Source organism: Aulonocara stuartgranti, assembly GCF_965226115.1.
Source record: "Aulonocara stuartgranti genome assembly, chromosome: 6".
Classification (NCBI taxonomy): domain Eukaryota; kingdom Metazoa; phylum Chordata; class Actinopteri; order Cichliformes; family Cichlidae; genus Aulonocara; species Aulonocara stuartgranti.
The window spans coordinates 7591613-7616172 of NC_138944.1; the positions used below are offsets into that span (position 1 = coordinate 7591613).

The 24560-nt window shown below is 40.0% G+C and overlaps 2 protein-coding genes across 2 annotated transcripts; both read left to right on the forward strand.

Moving 5' to 3' along the window:
* Positions 1-6055: 6055 nt before the first annotated feature.
* On the forward strand, positions 6056-7902 carry LOC309707627 (cysteine-rich protein 1). The gene is made up of 4 exons (XM_082535046.1): positions 6056-6329; positions 7199-7293; positions 7406-7460; positions 7559-7902. The coding sequence occupies exons 1-4, from the start codon at positions 6287-6289 to the stop codon at positions 7567-7569; spliced, it is 204 nt and encodes a 67-aa protein (XP_082391172.1). The 5' UTR covers positions 6056-6286; the 3' UTR covers positions 7570-7902.
* A 1992-nt stretch (positions 7903-9894) lies between these two features.
* pi4k2b (phosphatidylinositol 4-kinase type 2 beta) lies at positions 9895-22983 on the forward strand. The gene is made up of 11 exons (XM_082535845.1): positions 9895-10441; positions 14873-15024; positions 15529-15609; positions 15788-15907; positions 16095-16226; positions 17108-17261; positions 17517-17584; positions 18733-18835; positions 19799-19932; positions 20034-20093; positions 21634-22983. Exons 1-11 carry the CDS (start codon positions 10087-10089, stop codon positions 21805-21807), a joined length of 1533 nt encoding a protein of 510 aa, XP_082391971.1. The 5' UTR covers positions 9895-10086; the 3' UTR covers positions 21808-22983.
* Positions 22984-24560: the final 1577 nt, after the last annotated feature.

A 24560-nucleotide genomic window follows, 5' to 3' on the forward strand; every position in this document is an offset into this window, starting at 1 on the left:
ATGCACAGGCAAGAAGCAACACATTAGGTTCGTTCCTTCTGCCTGCCTTACTGTTTCCTAAAGCAGATCTAAACAATAGGTGGGACCAGCCTTGAGAACCAAGCACTGTGCAGTCAGAACCCTACTTAGTGACTGAGAGCTCATGGCAGCTTTTCCCTTTGGGGTATATAGGTACTCTATTCTATCTATTTCTAACAGTTTTCCTCTTTTTTTGTGCTAATAGGTAGCCAGTCATCTTAGGCCACCTGCTCTGACTGGATCCACAGTCTTTATTTGTCAGCCAGGTGATATTTTTATGTGAAATGTTTAGAGCAAAGACGAACATGTTTGTCATGGTTCCAACATTAAATAGAAAAGAAATATCTAAAATATCTTCTGCATTATTGTAGAGGACATTTTCCTAAATGAAATCTGGCCTATTTTGTAACTTTGAAAAGCATCCAGTTCCCACTATAATTTAAACTGAATTCTGTAATCGTGAACAAAGCTTGGTTTCACAGTGCTGGCTCAGAAGCTGGACACAGTGGGTTTTTTTGTTTTGTTTTTTTACTACCGCTACTACAAAAGTTTCAAATGCTGGATGATTCATCAAACTGTCATGTTGTTGTAACAATACAAGACTAGAAGTTTAGGCATGCTAAAAGTTCTGTTAACCTGACACTACCCAGCAAACATGCCCACTCCAGGCCTGTGTGGGCCCCTGAGGGCAGACCTAAATGGCCCACAGTGGGTGCCTGTATGTGCCTCATTGGCATGGAGGGGCCAGTGAGGAATTTTTGTGCAAGCCTACAATAGGTTACCCACAGAAAACCTTTATGGGGACCTAAAAGGTAAAAACTTCTGTGGCCCCACACTGGTCTTCATTGTGGAAGTCCACAGTAGGCTTGCCCATAACCAATACTGGTGTCCCAAAGGCAAAACTGCCATGGGCCCCATGTGGGCACACTCAGTTTGGGCCTGTGTGGGATAAGTGTGGGTTTGCCCTGTCCACAAAGCCCTACAGTTCACCCACAGCTACTCACTGTGGGCCAACATGGGTATGTTTGCTGGGTAAATGTAATGTTTTATGGTAGTGGAAAACATTCTAAGCAGAGAGTACAGCACAGTCTGCTGGGAATGGGGATGGGGGGGGGGGGGGGGGGGGTGTCAGGTATTTAGTTATGAACCAAATTTAGGTGCACATTAGAAAATTTTCTGAATTATTATTATTATTATTATGGGACCAGAGGAAAAATCTGACCATTCACCCTGAGATGGATATAAATATCTGCACCAAAATTTGTCTAAATCCATCGACCAGTTGTATTATTTTAGCTAGGCTATGATGGGACTAGAGAAAAAGCCAGCAAAGATATGTAAAGAAAAATAATAAAATAGAATAGAATAGCCCTTTATTGTCATTGTACGTGTACAACAAAATTGTAGTTGTACATGTAATCACAAACAAAATCATAAGCCATTCAACATTTATTGGGATATCTTAGGTTTATTTAAACAAAACGAGGAGGATCAATCAACTGACTGACCAACTTGTCGCTTACAAAGAAGAACATCATAAAAATCTGTTCACTCCAGTTTGTTAAACAGCTCTTGAAGTTTGCTATCACAACAGTTTTTGCTGTCTTGTGCATCATGTTCAGTTTTTGGTGAGTGTGTGTGTGTTAGTACTCAGTCTGTTGCATGTGCGGGGATGGCATTTTGGAAACGACATTAGACATTTGGGGGACTGGTATTGTTTATAAGCCCTATGGAGAATTGAAAGCCTAAGCAATACTGGCATCTGTTTAATTTACTGTTCATGCACACACACACACACACACACACACACACACACACACACACACACACACACACACACACACACACACACACACACACACACGCACACACAGAGGTTGTCACGAGCCCATGAATTCAGAGGACATTATAATGACTTTCTTTAACCTTAACCACAACTACTACTTTCCTATCCTCAACTCACTTTATACTCACCTTAAAACTACATTATGGAGATTTTAAACGTGCACACATTATGGTACCATAATATAAGTCAGTCGCTGATGTACACACAACAAAGACTCATGTACAAAAAAGAAAAACAACAGAATGAAAACTGACTGACCCAGCCACTCACATCTACTAATCATGTAGTAATAGTTGCCATTTATAATCATATCACTGCATAGAGGCATGAAGGGACTTATGGGCTTTGCCAGATTATGAGTGAAAAACAAGGACTTATTTTTCGGACTTTTCCATCCACTCGTACCCTTAGTAGAGGATTATAGCCTTTAGATTGTTTGACTCCATGAAGACTGTCACAGAGGGGGATATTTGTGAAAAACACACCCCAGGAATGGCTTACCACACCACAGTGCAAGCAACCAAAATATCCATCTGACTGTTCCAAATGCACACCAGAAAGGCTTGTAACAGCAAAGGGTGAGAGACTTAGTTTTGGCTTGGTTACAAAGGCGTGAGCTGTTTCCCTTTCTTTAACAATCTAGTGATTATCAAAGAGGCAAAGAAAATTCATCTTGAAAACTGATATTTATACATCAACAGTGAAAAGAGGCAAGTTCAAAAACAAAAAGGCATTCTCTGCACCTCAAAGAGTTACCACCAACTAAATCACCATGTGGTCCTTTGGTTATCTTCATTTGTCAAATGTTTGAAATGCTGCTTGATTTTCTTTGCCATATGTCTTGTACTGTGAGGCTGACTATGTGTATGCAGTTGAGATGCAACCCTAAAGCCATGTCATATTCTGGGCTTTGAGGAGAAAGAAGGATGCCAAGAGCTGAAACGTGATGACTAGTGGGTGTGTGAGAGTGAGTGGGGAAAAAGGAATCCTTCCAAAGGCTCTTTTTGGCTGTGTATATGTGTGACTGTACGTTCATGTGTACGCACATGTGATCAAGAGTGCATTTATGTGTGGGAAGAAGGAATCCTTCCAGCCGTTTTCTTTCCTGAGCCTCTTCCTGTGTCCCCTCCACCCCTCTGCATACAATTCTCAAAGCTGGCGTCGGAGGGTTTGGCCTATACAAGATCCAACCCACCAGAGGACACAGAGGAGAGAAGCCAGTGTTTCTCTACCTCTCTCTCTGTGTCTTCCCAAGCTCTGTCTCTTTCCACCACTCACTGAATGTTACTGTAAATCCTTCACTTCATACACACCATATTCCCACATCTCTCCATCCAGTGTGTTGGTGTATCTCATATGACTTGGCAGAAGTGAACCATGCATATGTGCTTGCCAGTACGGGAATGTGTCTGTTAAGAGTTTTGGCAGTTTTCTCAGCATAGCCTCACCAAGAGATCCACTGGGAAATGTGGTTTTAACGCCTCCTCTCTTCTTTCCACTTCTTTCCTTTCTTTTCCTTAGTTCACAATTACATTACTTCTGTTTCTCCATGCTCCACTTCTGTTTTCTTCCTAATTCTATCCCCTTTCCTTCAGTATTCAATTTTCTGCAATTTCAACCTGTGGAAATCTTTTGCTTCTTCTTGCTTTAATGACAACGGTCTCTCTTTCTTTCTGCATATTCAAAATCTGCTCTCTATTAAAAGCACATCATCATTTGCATCAAAAAAAAACTGCATGCATACAGGCCTCTAATTCAGGATGTAGCTCTCCAAGCGCTGTCCACACACAATGAATGCTGATGGAGAGACATGATAGGTTATCCTGTAGGGAAAGCTGGTCAGATGAAATACCTACTTGGTATTCCATCCCTCTGCAAAGCATGACACACAGGAGAGGGATGCCGGTAAATATGCAAATGATGAAATACATATATTCCATGGTTTTCAGAAGTTCATCAGCTGCAGTAATGATTTGCAGATGTTTTCGGCACGTCTAAAGGCTGAAAAAGAAACACTTACTGTAAAACATTGACTATGTATTGAAAATACATATGAATGCATGTGTCTATATACTATTTACTCTTGCATTATATTCCAAATATAGGACTTTTTTAATCCACAACATTTTTCTATCATCTAAATTGTGAATGTAGGGTAGAAAAGATGTGTTTTTGTCAAAATTATTGCAGAAGAACAACCGCAAACATATCTTACAATGCAACTTAACAGTGAACAGTTGTTGACTGTTAAGTTGAATGTGATATTTGGCCCTTTTAGCAGCTGCACATGTATGTATTATTGAACGGGGAGTAGGAGTGCGCTGCACAAAACACCCTTTTTTCTGACTTTGCACCTGCACTTTTTAATTTTCAATTTAAAGATATCACTGGAGAGAATTTGTCACATTTCAGTTACTCACTCTAGAGCTACAAAAAGCATCACTAAACTTTTTCATATGTAGCAGCACCCCCTAAGACCTTAAATAGATTTTCATGTGTATGCTGGTGGAATTCCCCTTAAGGATTAGAAACAACTAGTCAGTTTTATGGCATAATGCTCCCCGTGTCTGAAACATTTAGCTTTTAATTATTCCTAATTAACTTTTACTTAAGTAAAAAGTACATGGAGTTATTTTGCTCTGAAGTACTCTTAATTAACTAAACCATCTGAATAAGTCTTCCATCACCATAGTTTCCTGGATACTCCTTGATTCAGTTCAAGATTGAAGATTCAAGAGCTTTATTGTCAATACAACAGTATACACAGTATACACAGTATACACAGTATACAACGTAGCGAAATGCTGTTTCACCCCAAGCCCCTCATGGTGCATTTATAAGTATATAAAAGATATATCTCCAAGAGATATAAAACTAAGAATTACAAATAAATAACATGCTAAATTTTGGTAAAATTAAGGGATAAAAAGGTACTAATTACTAACTATACAATACTATACAATACTATAGTAGTAACTATACAATGCTATAATGATAACTATAAACAAAGACAGTCCAGAGACAACACAAAGTGTATTGTGCAGTAGGTATTGAATACCAGGTTGAAGTTATTGTCATGATATTGTAGACAAGACAGGGCGAAGACATGTGCAAGATGGAAAATGTGCAAATATAATATAATTTAGATATGTGTTCAGCAACTATGAGACTGAGTGTAAAAATAAGCATATTGTTCCCAGGTCCAGTTCGTAGTGGATTAGCGGAAGTTTTTGTTGTTTTTGAGTCTTTTGGTGAGTATTGTAAGGTGTTTGTAGAGGTGTATGTGTATATCAGTCCTTTGGTGGTAGTGAGTGGACTGCTTGGGGGAAGAAGCTCTTGCAGAGTCTGGTCTTTGGTCCTTGATGCTGCTAAACATCTATTTCAGCCATGTATAAGCCCAGACAGTGATAGCAATCGAACCACACAGACATTTGCCTGTCTTCCACAGTGACTTCAGTGGCCTTGTTCTGCACTCAACAAAGTTCATCACAGTTCATCGTCTTTGTCCCCGCTGAGCTGTAGTTGGCTACTGTCTCCAACCTTGTCTCGCTCATCTCTCCTCACCCCTGTCCCTCCCGAGGTCTGCTTCCATCACCTATCCCTAGGGGATAACTGCCTCCGCTGCCCAGCCCCATCTGTCCCTCCACTAGACCAGCCTCACCCTGACTCTCCCTCCGCACTTTGGCTGCAGCCTCTTTATGTGATGTCACTGAGCAGAAGGATGGCCTTTTTGGTGAGTGCATGTGTGTGTGTAAATGGGTGTATGGTGTCTGTGTGAGTCAGTGAGCGGGAGGTGTGTGTGAGTATTTGACACACACACAGAGGGAGAGAGAGAGAGAGAGAAAGAAGACAGACAGAAAGAAAGAAGAAAAGAAAGGCACAAGTGTCAAGTTTCCCTTTTCAGTTCAGGAGCTCAAATCCTTGTTTTTAATCTAGAAAAGAGGGTGAAAAGAGCACGAAAAGGGAGAAGGTAGCTGGGAATTTGAGCTGGTGACAGATGTTTTTTGTTCCTTCTTTCTTTCTCTCTTTACAGTGTTATAGATGAGTGCGCAAAACAGTATATGAAGATATGAAAAGTTCACTGTAAAATAATGTGATTTAAAATATGTAAAATGATCAAATTATATACACACACACACACACACACACACACACATATATATGAAAGAGACAAACTACCTGTCTCTAGTTTTTCCACTGATGACACCATTTACTGCTCAAATCTCAAAGTTTACTCTCTTCCTGTGACGTCTCACCACATCCTGGTTTTGACTGCACAAGATGCTGAGATGTCTACAGTTTAACGGTTTTCCTGTCACTTTTCAGTTCACACCCGTATTCACGCGATTTCGCTCATAGGACACTGTGGACTAAAAAGGTGCACACATAAACGCATATACTGATAAATAATTAGATACTATCATGGTAGGCTACTGTCCAATTTGCGGGAAGCCTGTCTACTTTGGTAAGTCTGACCTGTTTAATTTTTAAACTCGATGCAATTGTCTTCCTCTTTCTGTCTGGCACTTGCTTTACACGCTCTTTATCTGTCTGTCTACCATCTCTGTGGCAGATCAGTTTGGCATTGTCATAAAACTTGAAATCTGAAATAAAGCACAAATAATGAACAGGTGAAACCAGGTGTAATAAAATTAATAAAGGGCATTTTTTGGAGTTAACATAAGATTGAGGTTCACCTTGTGTTTTGTTTTCTTTCTGCAAAGTCTTATTATCTACATTAGACAAAGTGCAATGATATCAATATGTTCCTTAAATGCAAAATTGTTATCTATTTTCTTTTTAGAGGACAAAAAAAGGCATTTCACTCTTTCTTTTTAAGGCTTTTGGCTTTATTTGAACCACACATGCACACAAATGCACACACTCGTATCCATGATAACAACAGGATGTGGGTCTAGCCAAACGAGCATGCACTGCTCTTTGGGTTTCCTCCCTACCTCCCCTCTCTTTTAAACAAGTCCTTTTCCACATTCAGGCCTAGCCATTAGATCCACAAAATGACTCAAACCACCAGTTAGATTCCTCTTTGGTTGTTATTTTTGCTGTTAGTTTTTCTCGCCTGTTCATGCACCAGCTAAGTTCAAATTCTCTGATGTGACCTGCCCTACTTTTAGTTCAACATCACAGTCTCTGGCCTACTTGCACTGATGAGGCTAATAGTCTGTAACTTCTGAACCAGACACATGAAATCCAGACATTGTGTTATCAGAAATTGTATGAGATGCAAAATCCTTTTGACTTTTTAATTAAATATTAATAAAAATATCCGATCCTGCCTCTCATTAAGCTAGTCCATCTCTTCCTTTGGTGCAGGTGAGAAGAAGAGGTCCTTAGGGAGAGACTACCATCCTCTGTGTCTGAAGTGTCAGAAGTGTAACAGACAGCTCACCCCTGGACAACATGCTGAGGTATATAAGGACAACAACTGAGTCAATTAAGTATTCAAGGAAAGTAATATGAATGCAGTTTACTGAATGAGTAGGATGATGCTATAAATATGTGTTACTCGTTGTGTTTCAGTATGATGAGAAGCCATACTGTACACACTGCTATCTGAAGATGTTTGGACCGAGAGGTATACTGCCATCTCAGTATGAAAACACAAACACGCACAACTGGCCAACCACACGCTATTTCTGAATGCCTTTTCTCTGTGTAAATCTTTCTTAACAGGTAACAGGTAACTGACGTCGGTGTGGCACAGTATATCCCCTCAACAAAAGCCAGGATGAGGCAAAAATGAACAAATGCTGACATTTAAAAGATCCGGTTTATATAAGGCAAAAGATAAAGGAGTGAATAAATAATAATGAAGGACCGGAATATACTGTAAACCTTATAGGACAGAGTGAGCTCTCTTTGTTCCCTTTTGACGAATTAAAATATTTATAAATGTGGTAGAACTAGGCAATGCTATGTATATGTGACTGTTCACTTTTGTAATGTAAATTAATTTGGATGTAGAAAAGTGTGAGTCAGTGCAAATAAATACATTTTTTGAATGTTGCAGCATCAAATTCTGGTAGATGTCTAAGTTTTTAAGACTTTGCAATCAGGGGCTTACACTTTAGGATTTCTGGGCATGCGGCATGATTGTGTTCCCTCACAAACTAATAAAAACTCTAATCACCAACAATACAGATGCATGTAAAAAATTAGTTGGGCTAGAGGGTTCTCCCTCTCTCCCCCATCAAGCCGCCAGGGGAAAGGAGCAGGAATGGATAAGAGTGGTTGCTGTTGGCAGGGTAAACTAGATCTTCTGCCAGCAGAATCTACTGGAATGGGTGCTACAGTGAGGCAAACATGGGGCTCTCTCTGTCAAACACACACACACACACACACACGTGCACGTGCAAGCAGTGCGTCTGCAGTGTGCCTTCACTGCTGCAGGAGCTTGTCACCCAGTGGTGGGTGAAGTGCACAGTTTCGATGCACACGCTCTCGCTCTCTTTTTTTCAAACACACACTGGCACGCATATGAAAAAACAAAACAAAACAGAGATGTGGTTGATGCGTTTTCCTGTTGAGTGTCATGTGTCACTCCAGTGACATTTCAGGTGTTTGCTCTTGAAGGTGAGATGGATATTGAAATAAAGGGTGAAGAGGCTGAAAAAGAAATAGTATCGAGAGAGGAGATGGACAAAGGGAGAGAGGGTTTATTATGACATCTAGCAAAGAGTAAGCAGAGATATACCTGTCTAGCCTTCAGTGTGCCTTTAAAACTGTCCATCTCCTTCTCCTTTTTCCAGATCCATATTCTATCCCAAGCACACCAAGCCTCTCTCACCTCCCATGTCTCCTTCACCCTCTAACCCCCTACCTTGATAGATCACATGACTGCTGTGTTACCAGCTGGCTGACTGTTCATTTGCAAGTGTTTCAGCTACACTCCCTTATTAGAGAGACGGGTGGTGGTGGAAGGGCAGAATTATAGGTGGAAGGGGGGCAGAGGGATGAGTGGGTGCTATGCAGACCACTGGGTGATTGAGGGGCACTGACAGAACTGAAAGAAAAGAGAGGGAGCTTGAATTTATAGGCGAGACAGGAAGAGAGAGAGGGGAAAGTAAAACAGAGGGATGAAAAATTACCATATTAAGCCTTGCTAAGTTAATGCAGAGGTTATTCAATTTGCATTAATTCACCTTGGGTCGAAACTGGAAAATTGAGCTAAATAAAAAATGTCATTATCTTACCATGAGGTGGCAGCGGGAAAGGCCCATGTGTGGATCCAATATTAACTTCAGAGGCATTCTAAACCAGTAACTATGCTTGCCACACTTCAAACAATGACACTTGATGACGACTTGAAAATAGTATTTAAGTATTTTACAGTAACTTTTAAAAAATGTATAAAGACTAGACAATTTTTGCTTGTGAGGCGATGCGTTGCAACCATTTTCATTTATGTAATATTGTTGACATCTAGTGGCCGTGAATAAAACTGCTGGACTGCGTCGAGTCAGTTGAAAAGCCTGCACAGTAACCACTACAGTAACCACCAGAGTATTTTTGTATTAATAGCTTAGAAAATGCATTTTAATAAAACAAAAGAAATACTAACGTAGCCCTATCATGTGCCAATAATTCTAACTCAGTTCATGAATTTGAAATTCTTCAAGCACCGGAGAAGAAGACAGAAAGGACAAAACTATGAATATATTTGTTTTGCAAATAAATAAATAAATAAATGCCAGGTCAGAAAAGGATATCTTGATAGCAGGTCTACTTAACATAGCTAATCTCTAATAAATAGCGTAGGAAGGTACGTGTTTATAGACCGACATGTTCTACAGCCTAATTTGTATTTTTTTTGTTTCTGTTTCTGACTTTGCAAATTGACAACTACGTTAGTCACACGGTAATAACAGAAGTAATGATGTAAAGCTCTCGAGTGTACTTGTCAACCGGGAATTTGAAACACGGGGGCTCGCTCACGTCTTTGAATTTCTTCGGCTTTTCCAAGCTGTACTTGAAGGCAACTCATAGCCAGCAGCGTCGTTTTGTGTGGCGCATGCGCATCTAGCTAACTAGGAAGCAGAGGAGACGGTCTCCATGGATTATGTGGACATATCGTTGAGTGAAAGCAGTAGCTGTTTGATTTGGATACATGCCGTGTTCTTACAATGAAAAGCTGACAGCTCGAAACGAAGTTGAGTCAATACGATATATATTTAACTGTATGTATTAGGGCCTGAGTCAGAATGATGTCAGAATGCGACCTGACAGAGACAGAGACCGGCGAGCCAGTGCTGGACACGGGGGAAAGAGCGGTGCCAGTGCTGGAGTCTAACTTTCACTCCATAGACCCTCCAAAGGTGTTATTTGACAGGAACCGGATAGGTCTGACAACTGGGGCGAACCCCGGTGGTGCCATACGTATTTCGGACTCTTGTGAAAGCGTGTTGACCGAACTAGAGACAGAGGGCTCCGGCGAAGAGGCGCTGCTGTTACCGTGCTTAGCAGGAAGCTCGTCGTCTCCGAGAGGTGTAAAAGAAAAGCGAAGCAGGCGGTACAGGCACAGCTCGTCTTCGGATAAAGATGCTTTAGCCTCCCCGGGTAAGTGTTTCAAATCACGGCCTTTGAAATGGTTGTATATGAAACTAATAAATAGACAGCCACACTCAGATACTCATAGGGGTTATGTCTTTTCTGACATTTTGTTATTTGATGCATATGGCTCTGGAAAAATTCTGCCTACTCAGGCTGATTACGGTTGTGATAACAGGTAATGCAACGTGGTCAAATAGATATGTTATGTAAGCTCTCTGAAGTGAGCATTTCACGCGGCTTTTTAATGTTTGGGTCTCTCTTAAGGTCTGTTGAGGCTGTTGGAGAACCAACACTTTGGTTATTATTAGAATTTTAAAAAAGCACAAACTTGGTGTCACATTACATAAAAAAGTACCCGGTTTCTCCACAGCACTTGGTGAACTGAAGGCTTGGTGTGCAGTCTGTATCGTGTCTGTATTTTCTGCTCAATTTGTCATCACCCATATTTTAGTCTGACAATCAAGACAGAATCAAGGCTACAAATATGATGACAAAAAAGTTTTTAAAACAACAACAACAAACAAACAGTTTATAATACTTCCAGGATAATAAATAAGTCTGCCTCATCCATTGAACTCTTGCCCACCTGGTTGACATCATTGCCTCCTTCATCCAAATTATCTTTGTTCCTCAAGCTAGGAGGTTTTTGAACATTCTGGTCTGTTGTAAGATGTTTGTTGTGATAAAATTATTTGAGGCTATGCTGTGAACTAGATTGTCCAGCAGGAACAACTAAAGTTTCTGTCAGATTTGTTTTGGATGATGAGAAGGGGGGTGGGGGATGCAGGGAAAGACCAAGAAAAAGGTGACCTAGTCGCTATGGAAGCGGCATAATCTGACTTAAATGCTCACTGGATTTAACAACACTCCCCCTCATACCGCCCACCTTTTGTTTTTTCCTTTTTTCCCTCTGCAAAACAAATTCTGAGCATTTGTATTCATTTCTGTTATTCAGCCTCTCCCAACAGAGATCTATTGTTCAGATCCATGTCCTATTATGGCCAGAAATCTAGGCCACAGGTAGAGTCTGAGCCTTAAATGGCAAGTGTTGGCATCCCATTACTTGTGGCCTTTGTAGAACAATAATCTTCTCCTCTAAAATTACAAAACTGTTTTACAGATTATTGTTAGAATACTGACTAAGAGCCGTTTCTCTTGCACTTTGTGCCATTTAAAAATATCATGTAAATTAATTGTGAATTGTAGCTCTTAAATTCTGCTTTACGTGTCATGGGAAATATTAACCAAATAGCAATAGTGCTTTTTTTTTTTTTAACAAAGTAATTGGTAAAAATTTGCATGCGTCCATAAATGTATTCTATTTTTCATCACGTATGCCATCTTTTGCTGCCTTCTTTGTCACCAGTCCAAAGAGCCTAGAAACAGCACGCAGGGTTTATTTATAGTTATAGTCTTTATGTAAAGTTCATTTTGATAAACTTGAGTAAGTTGAAGCATTTTATCATGTAACTGTCAAAACTCGAGGGAAACAGTTTTAGCGTTTAAGACAAATTGTATCAATTTTATGCGCTTGCTGTAACTTAAATATATAGTTATAGAACACTTTTCACAGTCCAGTGTTGTGCCATGTCACACACTTTGTGCTCTGCATGTCTATTGGAGGTCTCTGAAGTTATAAGTGAGGTACACTCCTGCTGTGTGTGCCCCATTAGTTGACCAGGACATCTGAGAGGCTGATATTAAATATGCATAATGCCCCTGTGCTAGCAGACACACTTTGTAGTCCAGTACAGTGTTTGAAGATGATGAAGACGGAAATTGAGAGAAAGGAAGTACTATATGCGCATATACTATTACTTTGGCTTTCTACAGGTTGAAGCTAATGGGAAGTGGAAGACATACAAGGCCCATTACTGCCATCTGCAGCAATACACCACAGTGATCTTATCACAGACTATAAGCACCAGGGTTGCGCACAGGAAGCGTAGATCTGTCATCATACAAGATGATAGATTGAGCACACTTTGATCTGTTGTTGGGAATTAAATGAAGATAAAATATTGCATCACACAGAACTGGATTACAAACTCCTTACAGTAAATCAGAGATTTACTGTTTTAGAGCACAATCTAAAACTATGTTAAGATTTTTATACTAAAGTCAAAATGGAGCTATTTTTAAGTCATTACTTTTGGACAGCTTTTCCAGAGATCAGAGTTACCTTTATGGCCAGACATCTTGTCCCAGTGTGGTCCACATCCACAAAAACCACTCAGAGCTTAGCCTTCAGAGATTGTGCACGTACAGCATGATCAGAAATTTATGGGAGTATTTACCCAATAAAATTGCTTAATATTTGCAGCACAGTTTAAATTCTTTTTAAAGTAGGATGTTTGCTTTGCAGGTACCAAATGGAGCATGAAACACAGGTGCAGCCTAGCTTAAACCTCTGTTTCAAATAATTCAGTTTTAGTTATATAGCACCAAATCACAACAACAGTTGTCTCAAGTTGTTTTATTTTGCAAGGTAAAGACTACAGTAATGCGGAGAAAACCCCAAGAATCCGATGACCCGCAGAGTGGTATATAAACGCAGAGTGAAACTTTGCAGCATTTATTGAGAAGATACAAGGAAAAGATCAGTCTGTCTAAATTCTTCTTATTATTGAATTATTGAGTTATCTTACAGCCACAACATGATAAACACCTACCTAATCAGAATACTTTATTAGTAATGCTTTTTGGTAATCTCAGTCTCTAACTGAACGTGCTCCTGTGACTGACCAGCATGTCATGGAGTGGGTGGGAGGAATTATCCAACATTGTCTTCATCTTAATGTTGGATAGCTCCCCACTGTATCACCAAAATACCTTTGACGCATCAAAGTAATGCATAGTATGCTACCGGAACATTAACAGATAATTGGCTGCAGGGTGCGAGTACTGTGCTGTAATGAGGAGGTCTTGGTTAGTCACTTTACTTTCTGAACCTCCCCATCCATCCATTCGCTTATCCTTTTCAGGGTCGCGGGGGGCGCTGGAGCCTATCCCAGCTGTCATAGGGCGAGAGGCGGGGTACACCCTGGACAGGTCGCCAGTCTGTCGCAGGGCCAACACACAGGGACAGACAACCATTCGCACTCACATTCACTCGCACATTCACACCTAATGGCAATTTGGATTTTCCAATTAACCTATCCTCTCAAGCTGTATGTCTTTGGATGGTGGGAGGAAGCCGGAGTACCCGGAGAGAACCCACGCAAACACAGAAAGACCCCGGCCTGATGTTGGAATTGAACTCAGGACCTTCTTGCTGTGCGGCAACAGTGCTAACCACCGTGCCACCGTGCTTGCTTCTGAACCTCCCCGTTAAGTTAAATTGAGTTTGACTTTTAACATATGATTCTGGGTACTTTTCATGTATTTGTTCAGGAGTAATTGGGCCATACTAGGTCAGACTAGGTTTGACAAGTATTCACTGTTTTAAACAATCCAGATTAATTATGTAACGTTTGCTTATCACTCTTTCTTTTCTTCCTCGTGTTAATTAGGTTCTCTTGGGCCCTACAGTTAAACTAGCTTTGAAGCTATCTTTGTTACTCCTTATCGGTCACCCTTGGCATGTTGACTGTCCTGTCCCTGTTTTTATAGCACCTACCACATGTCTGTGACTTTATCTCTCCTTGCATCCCACTGTGACTTTAGTGCGACTGATACAGAGCATGGGTCTCTGTCAGCTGATCGTTCTGCCCTGTGCAAGGAGGAGAACTTATGATCTGCCATGTCATGTGTTTGGACCTTTATCAAAATAATAATTGGCACTATTCACCAGAGAGCAGTGATTTCAAGAGAATGACGTTTGATCTGCAAGGCAGTAGAAAATGCCAGATTTTAACAAGTGGCGGAATCACTGGTTTAGACCAATTTTTTTTTAAGTTTAGTTGGTAAATTCTCTGTGATAGTGTACACACAGTCAAAATATGGGCATGCGATTTGGAATTCCTCTTAAATGTGTGTTTGTGTATTCCTTTGTGGGTGATTCCTGTGATAGACTTGGCCACCTGTTTTATCCCACCCTTTGCACAGTGTGCAATGGGAACACTTCCAGTTTCCCACTGCCTAGAACAGAATAATCAGGAGGTGAGATGGGTGAGGTAACGGACAGTTTACAGTAGTCTCTGTGAGGGAGATTGCAATTATTATTTTTTACCACTGATTTTTCAGCATGTATAATGTAAATAACTCATTCATGATCATTTCAAAGGTATCTGATGGTCCTAAACACCAAAACATAACACCCATGCAGAGAAACCTCTTGATGTTTACTTAATGCCATATTTTGCAATGGACATGTAATTGTAAATGCAATCTTATTGTTCTAGTTCTTAAGAAAATACATTTGTTTAATTGTAGCAAGTTCTGGTTGTATACAATGTAAAAATAAATCAAAGTAATCTTGAGTTATTCCCCTTCTAGGTACCAACAGTGGAGATTTCAACCATTTCCCTGACGACCCCGAGTTTGCCGATATTATCCAAAGGGCAGAGCAAGCCATTGAGAGTGGCGTCTTTCCAGAGAGGATTTCCCAGGGCTCAAGTGGGAGTTACTTTGTCAAAGACCCAAAAGGGGTACGTTTGGTACAAATGACACAGATTCATGACAAGCGAAGGAAGGTTCATGGGCTAAACTTGGAGGAAGAATATAAATCAGTAGCTTAGCAACATTTCCAAACATTTATCTTTTCTTTTTTCAAAACATTAATTGCTTTAATCATAAGAGTTTGTAAATTAGGAAGAAGGAATATGGAAATCCACAGGATTATGATTCTTGTTTAATTATTCAAAAAGCAATGGTTCAGCTGATAACAGCAGATCACTGGCATCTACAGGTAATTACTGGGAAGATGGTGAGCCCAAGATGTCAGACGCATTCCTCACGCTTTACATTTGTTGCTTATAGTTACACTATTAGTCTTTGGCTTTTTAATTGTGTTTGTAAGGAGCTTGAAGCAACACTAATATGCGTGGTAAAATTAGTTCTCACTCTTTCTGTTTTCTGACCTGGGCTGTATGTCAGATTGCAAGTTTAGAAAAAAAACAAATGTATCACTCTGTTTTGTTTTTTATTTACAGAAAATCATTGGTGTTTTTAAACCAAAGTCAGAGGAACCTTATGGTCATCTGAATCCAAAATGGACCAAATACTTTCACAAGGTACTTTCTGTCACATGTATCACCTTTTTTAAACATCTGAAAAGTTATTAAGATATATATTGTCATTCATTTTACTTTAATGGCTGCACACAGTGAGTAAGATTAAAAAAAAAAAAAAAGTAGGGTAATATTAACACCTCATCTGTAAAACTTCCCCCATGTCTGTCTCTGTTGTTAGCTTTGCTGTCCATGTTGTTTTGGCCGAGGGTGCTTGTTACCTAACCAGGGTTATCTGTCAGAGGCTGCTGCTTCACTGGTTGACACCAAACTCTGTCTTGGTGTGGTGCCAAAAACCAAGGTGTGTGCTTTTTTTTTTTTTTTTTTTTTCTCTGTAGAGTTTTTGAATTAATAACATGTAATCTCCAAAACCCAGTATAAGTAAACACTTGAATTAATCTGGATTTGATTAGGGTCTCTGTGCTCTTCTTTCTGTTCAGCAGTGGTCACAGTTTCAAAGTAAACCAGTGTTATCTAAATTTTATCAGGTGGTGTATTTGGCCAGTGAGACATTCCACTACAATGCCATAGACAGAGCAAAGTCCAGGGGGAAGAAGTACGCCCTAGAGAAAGTCCCCAAAGTGGGGCGACGCTTCCACAGAGTGGGCCTCCCACCCAAGGTACCAAAGACTTTTAAACCGTCACAGTCTAACGTCACCATTTGTTTACTATAAGCAATTCATGAGGAGCTTGGAATCTTGACCTTTCTCTTGTTCATTCCTGTGTCGTTTCCTCCTCTTGCTTCCTTGCTTTCTCTTTGTATTTGTGCAAAAACACAGCCACATGCAGGAAAACCTATACTCATACTGGTTAAAACAAATTCTAATCTTCTTGTTTCAATATTTGTTAATAGGTTCTTTGTCAGATTTGTTCTATTCATATGTACACTGACTGCTTCTCTATAACATACAAGAGTTGTTGCATCAGTGAGTGGAGGGCTGAGAATAGCCACTGATGGTAGAGAACGGTAAAAGGAATCATGCCACACTATTTTTGTGTTGAAGAAGAACAATGTGTTTAGATAAAAGGCCATCAGAACCATAAATGTTGTTTCTGCTTTAAGCCATGTTCTTTTTCAGGAGCTGTAATACTTACTGGATATATTTATCTCTTGTATTGTGAACTGTAATCGTATATCAGTTTTGTCTTTTAATCAAAAACATGTATAACAGGTATTTCATTCCTGGCTGTTTATTACGTGAGACAGTCTTGTGGGTGATCTAAAGATATGTGGATGTTAAGATGATGTGAAAACATAGCTGAAGTGTCTTCGAGGAAGTAAATATGAGGAAACTGACTGCATATTTTCAACTGTCAGGCACAGCTGACATTTCAGCCTTTCGACATTACAGCTTCACTTGTAATATCACTGCACACCACATCATTTCCATTTAAACTGTCTACATACTGTTCTCAGAGCAGTGAACATTGCTATACAGTGTTTTGTTTTAATGGGTATGTTAGTTGCATTCATGCCATATGCGCCTCTGTGTGTTACCAGGTGGGCTCATTTCAGCTGTTTGTGGAGGGTTATCGTGAAGCCGACTACTGGCTGCGACGCTTTGAGGCAGAACCACTGCCAGAGAATATCAGGAAGCAGCTGCAGTCGCAGTTTGAGCGGCTGGTGGTGCTGGACTATGTTATCAGAAACACAGGTAGGCGTGCACGTGTTAACATTTCGATAAATGGTTTAAATTGAAGTGATCAGTCATTGTAGTCTCATTACAGTGTTGGCAGCTTTATTTCGATTTAGTTATACACTGGTTATGATAAAAATTCCTTTGATCTTCATATTTATTTTAAGTTAGTATATGCTTGCGCACAACAGCTGTTTGCTATCTTTGACATCGCTCTGTCTTCCCTCTCATTTCTGCGTATCAAAACTTGTTTATGTTTGTTTTCCTTGTTAGATCGAGGGAATGACAACTGGTTGATCAAGTACGAGACACCAGGAGAAGGAGAGGGAGAAGAACAAAAGGTGAGGTAATTTACCACATGACAGAGGTGTGTTCAGACTGTTCACCAAGCACGCATTCACCTCGCTTAACTCTGTTGAAACACATGAACACTTATAGTCAAAGGAGCTTGCAAAAGAAAAGCGTCTGGACTTCTTTAAGTTGCTTGAAGACATTTCACCTCTCATCCGAGAAGCTTCCTCAGTTCTAAGGTCAAATGGTGGAGAGTCCCAGATATAAACCTAGTGGGAGTAACCCCCCACAGAGGGACAAAAGGACCCCCTGATGATCCTCTAATCGCCTGAGCCAAGGTGTGAAAATGGGTGTGGGTCCCAGTCAGCCAGAGTTTCGGGTGAGTTCATTGTGAAACCTGGCCCCACCTTATCACAACACAGAAGAGCCACCTCCACAGGACAAGACTCAGCAGTCCATCTGCATCTTAAGGATAAAGGACACTCTTTCGAGGATGCCGATGTTCACATTTTGGACAGAGAGGACAGATGGTTTGAAAGAGGAGTGAAAGAAGCCATCTATGTCCACTGTGAGCGACCATCTTTGAACAGAGGCGGTGGTTTACGACACCAACTGTCTGCCATCTATAATCCAGTTTTGAGATCCCTTCCCAGACGCCTTAACACCCACTCACATCCTGGGCCATCTGATCTCAGGAATTCGCATGATAAGGTGGGGCCATGTTTCACAATGAACACACCCGAAACTCTGGCTGACTGGGACCCACACCCATTTTCTCTCCACCATTTGACCTTAGAACTGAAGAAGCTTCTCGGATGAGAGGTGAAACGTCTTCAAGCAACTTAAAGAAGTCCAGACGCTTTTCTTTTGCAAGTTCCTTTGACTACGATGACCTGGATGACTGAGAACCTTCACAGACATGAACACTTATATATTTTTAAACCAGAACACACCTTATGTTGGTTTTGCTTCTGTGTATGTGCAAACTAGACTCACAAATGCATGGAACAAACTTGATGTACGTCTTTGTTACCTATCATCAATCATTATTTTCGATTTGCCGATAAATGACAAAAGTTGTCATTTATGTGTGGCAGTAATCACCCCTCAATCAATAACCAACTTGGTCATCAGTCATTAATAATTTACTCACTTAATGAATTCGAGGTCTTTAATCTTTTTCTCCCTCATGCTGCAGGATGCAGAATGGACAGAGAACATTCAGGACTCCTGCATCAAGATTGCAGCAATTGACAACGGCCTGGCCTTCCCCTTTAAACACCCGGATGAATGGAGAGCCTGTATGTTTATCACTTATTTCACTTTTGCTCACCATCTCTGTCAGTGACAGTAATGAGAGGGCCCCTTTACATGTGCGATTTCATGTAAAGACTCATTAAAAAGACTCATTGCACTTGTAGGAAAGGGTATTGTCAACATAACCTTCTGAAAAACACAAAGTGAAAAGGCACTTTTATTTGAGTGTTTAAAGTATCTTTCTGTGCCACAGTGATTGATGGTTGACCCGGCTCTTTGTTCACGTGGGCTTTAGGAGATCTCTCTTGCAAAATGTGTCACAGCTAAAAGTCTTACTCTCATTACAAATCAGAACCAGGCACTGTGACTGCATGCAGTTTAGACTTGTGCTGTGTACTGAGTGATGCACAAATGCATTTATATTGCACCACAAGTTTCATTGTACTTGAAGACAAAACATTGAGATACCATGAAATTACTGGAGGGGACTGCATGTCTGAAAGGGGATTTATTTGCATACTTTTTGAGATGTATACTACTTTTAGACCCGCTGTCCAGATTAGACAATACAATTAGCTTATCTTAGTACCAAGGTTGTAAATAGGAGGAATTTACTAGCTTGGCTTTTTCCAGATGTAAAACTAACGTAAGAGCTTGTAAAATTGTACTAATCTGTGAACTTGATAAAGTGTTGCAATTAGTAAGTTGTAGATGTGATGGTATGATTTTTACCTTTGGACACTGCCACAGACAGTTCCTTTAATTTTCTGATAATCTCATTGCTATTGGATGATTTCAGTCCTTTTCTTCTTATGGTAGAATCTTGTCATCTGTGTTCTGGCAAGAATTAAAGAATTTTTTACAATAAAAAAAAATAAACTGTAAAGAAAAATTAGGCCACTAAACAATCCTACATGTGGCCTTATTATCAAATACAATGATAGTTATAGGTTCAGTGACAGTGAAAGGCTATACAGACGGAAACATTTGTGTTGTCCCCCTAACAGATCCATTCCACTGGGCATGGCTTCCTCAGGCCAAGGTACCCTTCTCCCAGGAGACCAGAGACCTTGTGCTGTCCCGCCTCTCTGACATGAACTTTGTTCAGGATCTCTGTGAGGACCTCTATGAGATGTTCAAGGTATGAGATGTTCTCATAAGCTTTCCTTTTTAATCTGTTTCTAGATTTTTGAATTCTTAATTGCAGGATATCAGCTAATATCAGTCGTTTTCTGTTTTCAGACAGATAAAGGCTTTGACAAAACCATGTTTGAGAGACAGATGTCCGTCATGAGAGGACAGGTGAGCTTTTGTAATTTATTTTTTATTTTTAATGAGTACTTTAATGTTCCTCTAGTCATTTTTTTTTAACTTTGTACTGTTCTGTCCTCTATTTTATTTTTTTCTGCCTGTTCCTTTTATATCCTACCTTGTTCTCCTTTCTCCTCTCATGGCCTACTTTCTGTCACTTTGTATGCTCTGTAACGTCTTCACCACACATTTTACCCTAATTTTGCATCTGCAGCCACTGTCCTGTCTCACCTTTCAGTCTTTCTATTCTTCTCTCAGCAAGCAGTTAATAATAAAAACATGTTATATTAGTGAACAATACTGTGCAGGATTTGAGTCATTCTCAATTCTTTGTATTTTTGTTCTCCTTCCCTATTGGAATTCTTTAATATGGTTTAAAGTGCTTAAAGTCATGTCCTTAAGAAAAATGAATAAATCCAACAAAGGCATAACACAGGACCCAAGGACCTGAGATAAACATCTGACCCGTCAATTGATCCATCTACTGTTGTAAAGATGCCCTTCTTAAAGAAGGGAAAGAGGGTGAAAAGGCAGAGTTATGCCAAGTTACACAAGAACTGGACTTTTGTACAACAACCTGTTGTGAACAACGGGTCTTGTGAATTTTGAATGTAAATTTAACATTTTAAGTTCTAGTCAGTGTCGTTGGAGTGTTATGGAGGACATCAGTAGAGAGGTACAGCAGTGAATGTGTGCAGCATCTGTTAAATGTGGTAGAGGCTCTGTCATAGTTTGGTGCTGAATTTCCGTCAGTGGTGTGGGGGATCTTGTCAGAATTGATGGAATTATAAACGCAGAAAAGTACTGTGCAGTACCATCTGGAAAGCGCCTTGATTGGCAGTAGCTTATTTGCAGCATTACATTGACCTCAAACACACTGCCAGTGCAGTGAAAGCACACCTGGGTAGAAAACACATAATAGAATGCTATCAGTTATGGATTGGTATCCTCAGAGCCTGGACCTCAATATTATTGAAGTAGTGTGAGACAGAGGCAGGAAACAAATGGATGAAAATCAGGTAACGTCCAGATTAGAGCTTCAATGTTAAGAAGCCTGGAGAATTATTCCTGAAAACTACTAAAATAGAGCCTGTTTTGAAGAATAAAGGTGCTTGTACTAAATTTGCAAGCTTGTCAGAATTTCACCATTTCTGTGTTTGCTTCATGTGCTATTTCCACACATGTTTGCACATTTCACTGATCACTGCACTTATTTCCCATTTTCCAAGCAAAATATAACAAAATGAGGGATGGCTCAAGACTTTGTCCTGTAGTGCAGTTGTTTTGTAATTTATTTATTTATTTTAACTTTTAGTTAATTATTTAACTTTTGTCAGATATTAAAATGACCTGGCTGTGGAGAAAGTAGCTAATAATAACTGCAGTTTTTATGTATTACTGTCCTTTATCAAAGCCATGTCACATGCATAATATGTAAGCACAGACTGTTTCATATTTCCAATAAGTTGTTTGCATATTCTCTAAAAACTTCGAGTTGCTTTTGCACAACTAATGCACCGTCTTTTCCCAGGTGTTGAACCTGACCCAGGCGTTGAAGGACGGGAAGAGCCCCCTCCAACTGGTTCAGATGCCTCGGGTGGTAGTGGAGCGCAGCCGCTCAGGTGGCCAAGGTCGTGTGGTCACTTTGGGGAATGCGTTTACACAAACCTTCCACTGCAAGCGGCCATTCTTTTCCTCCTGGTAGTCAGAGAAGGATGACGAGGGGAGCAGAGGAGAAGCATCTGCTTTTTGTCCACACATCACTCCTGACGTAAAGAAAGTGAGAGAGAAGCTTACACTGGAAACTGTTCATATTTGTCCTCGGCAGGAAGGAAGTGAAGAAGGATACGGTGATGATGGAAAATAAGATGAGAAATATTTTGTGAGGAAATTGACTTGAGGCCAATTCCTCATTTGAGGAGAGTGCAGGGAACCGTGGGAGCTGGAGAGATTAGCATACCGCCGTCTCCTAGAGAGACCTTGGGGCTGTTTGTGGTTACTATATGGCAACTTGATTAGATAATCAGCTTTTTCACAGAGGTGGGCTTTGTTTATTGTTAGGAAGCTGAAAGTTGTTTTTTTTTTCTTTTTTTTTCAAACCACTCAAGCTACCTACTGAAGGTCTCTCGATAATATAGTGCGTTGATGGCCAAAGAGCAAGCACCTAAATACCACAAGCTAACAGCACAGTGGTCCTGGTAGTGTTTGGGAATCTTAAAGAAGTTTCTCTTGGTCGACATTATTCCTCATCTGGGATAAAGTCCAAAATATTTGCTTTGCCTTATAGGATTACTTAGTGAAATATAGATGTGCACTTACACTGCTGGAAGTGTTTGACCAGTTCCACCCAGCTGGGCCAAAACACACTTTACCCAGCTTTAAAACCACGTGTTAAACAAAGACAGTGTCTTCAATTCTCAGTGCTGCCAAAGTCTTTGTTGAAGGAATATTGAAGAGCTTCAAGACAAGAAAATTGTTGAAACTTGAATTTGTAGGAAGTGGAGGACTGCGAATAAACACTTCGCTTGAATGTAATCTGTTTACCGTTTATACACAGAATTTTGCTCCTAAACATTTCAGTACAAGAGAATTCTGTAAGAAATAGACTTCTCATTACTATGAATGTATTTGTTGTTTGACTTGTATTTAATTGCTGGTAAGCAGCTTTCTCTTGAATCTTCTGGCATGGGGGGGGTCGCAACTCTCCTTGCTTTTTATATTGTACTCTGTGAAGAGGAAAAACTAAATTGAGGAGACTTGCTTGATGCCATTCTGTTTTCTTATGTATGCATCTTGAAGTTTTTATTCCAACTCTGCAACTATATGGGATAAGTTGTATATTTAACGGATTAAAAAAAACAATAAAATTTGGCAAAATCAAGTATTTTGTAGTTGTCACTAGTACATGTTCTAGTTTATAGGAAAAGGCTAATTTGAAGGCATAAAGAATGAAGTGCACCAAGCTGGAGTTCAGCAGTGACAAAGGTATGTTCAGCAGAGCTCTATCTGCAGGATGACAGTTCTCATGCACCTGATTAATGCCTATTGACTTTAAGATTAAAGATGTCAACAGTAATTCCCACCCAACCTGCTAAAGCCCAAAGATATCCAGGTAATAAGGATGAAAACAAAAACAACAGATCTTCACACGCGAAATATTGAAATCAGTGAATTTTTAGCTTGAGAAATTATTAAAAAGGTTATCAGCAATTAAAGGTTTTCTGAGAGAAACTTTGCCGATTGCAAAGGTACAAGATCTAAACCAGAGCCATGGAAAATGTTTAATAGTGTGAAAGTGACAAAGGGAGCGGTTTAAGATTACAAGCTAATGGGGCCTTTTGTAAAGCAAAAAAACAAAAAGGTGCCCGGGTTCATCTGACCAATCGAGAATGTCAGTGATGTCATTCAAACGAGAAACAGAATATTTCCTACAGGTGTGCCTTGAAATTGTGGCGTGTGTTCTTTGTATAGCAGAGGTTTTCAAACCAATATACACCAAGGTGGTGGTAGATGTGAAGCACAGCTGAATAAGGTCACCACACATTCTCGCTAAGAAGCGACACACATCTGGAGAGGAAATAAAATGTGAAAAGAGCTGTTGCAATACTACCAGGATGTCTCGTCATCTTAGCAGTAGTGTGACACGGAGCCTTGCACAACAGTGCCCTCATGTGGAAAGTTTTCTTTATAACCTCAGGTTAATGGGTTCAAGTCACCACAAAAAAAATAGGCAGTCTTCTAAAATAGAGTACCAGGTCTTTTAAAACACTATAATAACCAAACGTATGATTCTGTACTCTGCTTGTGTGTATATATAGCTGTGGTCAAAGGTTTACATACACTCTTCATGGGCATGCATGTCCTGGTAATTTGGGGCTTTTTTAAACGGCTCTTTATCCACGGTGGAATGATTGTACAGCATACACCTTTACTGACTTCAAAAGTCAAGTTTGAGTTTATTTTTTATTTTTATCTGATCCATACTGGGTCAAATATATACACACAACCCACTAATATTTGGTTAAATGTTCCTTAGCAAGTCGCTCTTGGTTGCAATCAACAAACTTCTGACATAATTTTGGCTGGATATTTGGTCGGTTTCCTGGAATAGACTTGGTGTTTAAGCATAATCCATACATTTTCAATTGGCTTTAAGTTGAAGCTTTGGGAGGGCCATCCCAGAAGCTTGATGTTCACCTGTTTTATCCATTCTAAAACTAGTTTGATGTCTGTTCAGGGTTATTTTTCTGCTGGAACACTCAACTCTGTCCAAGTTAGATTTCTCTAAGTGTTGATTTGAGGTGAAGCTGAAGAATTTGAAGAATTCCCCCCGGAGCATGATGCTGCCACCATCATGTTTGAGGGTTGGTACAGTGTCTTAGGTTTGTAAGCCCCACCTTTACCCCTACAAACATGCCTCTTGTCATAGTGACCAAACAGCCCAATCTTTGTTTCATC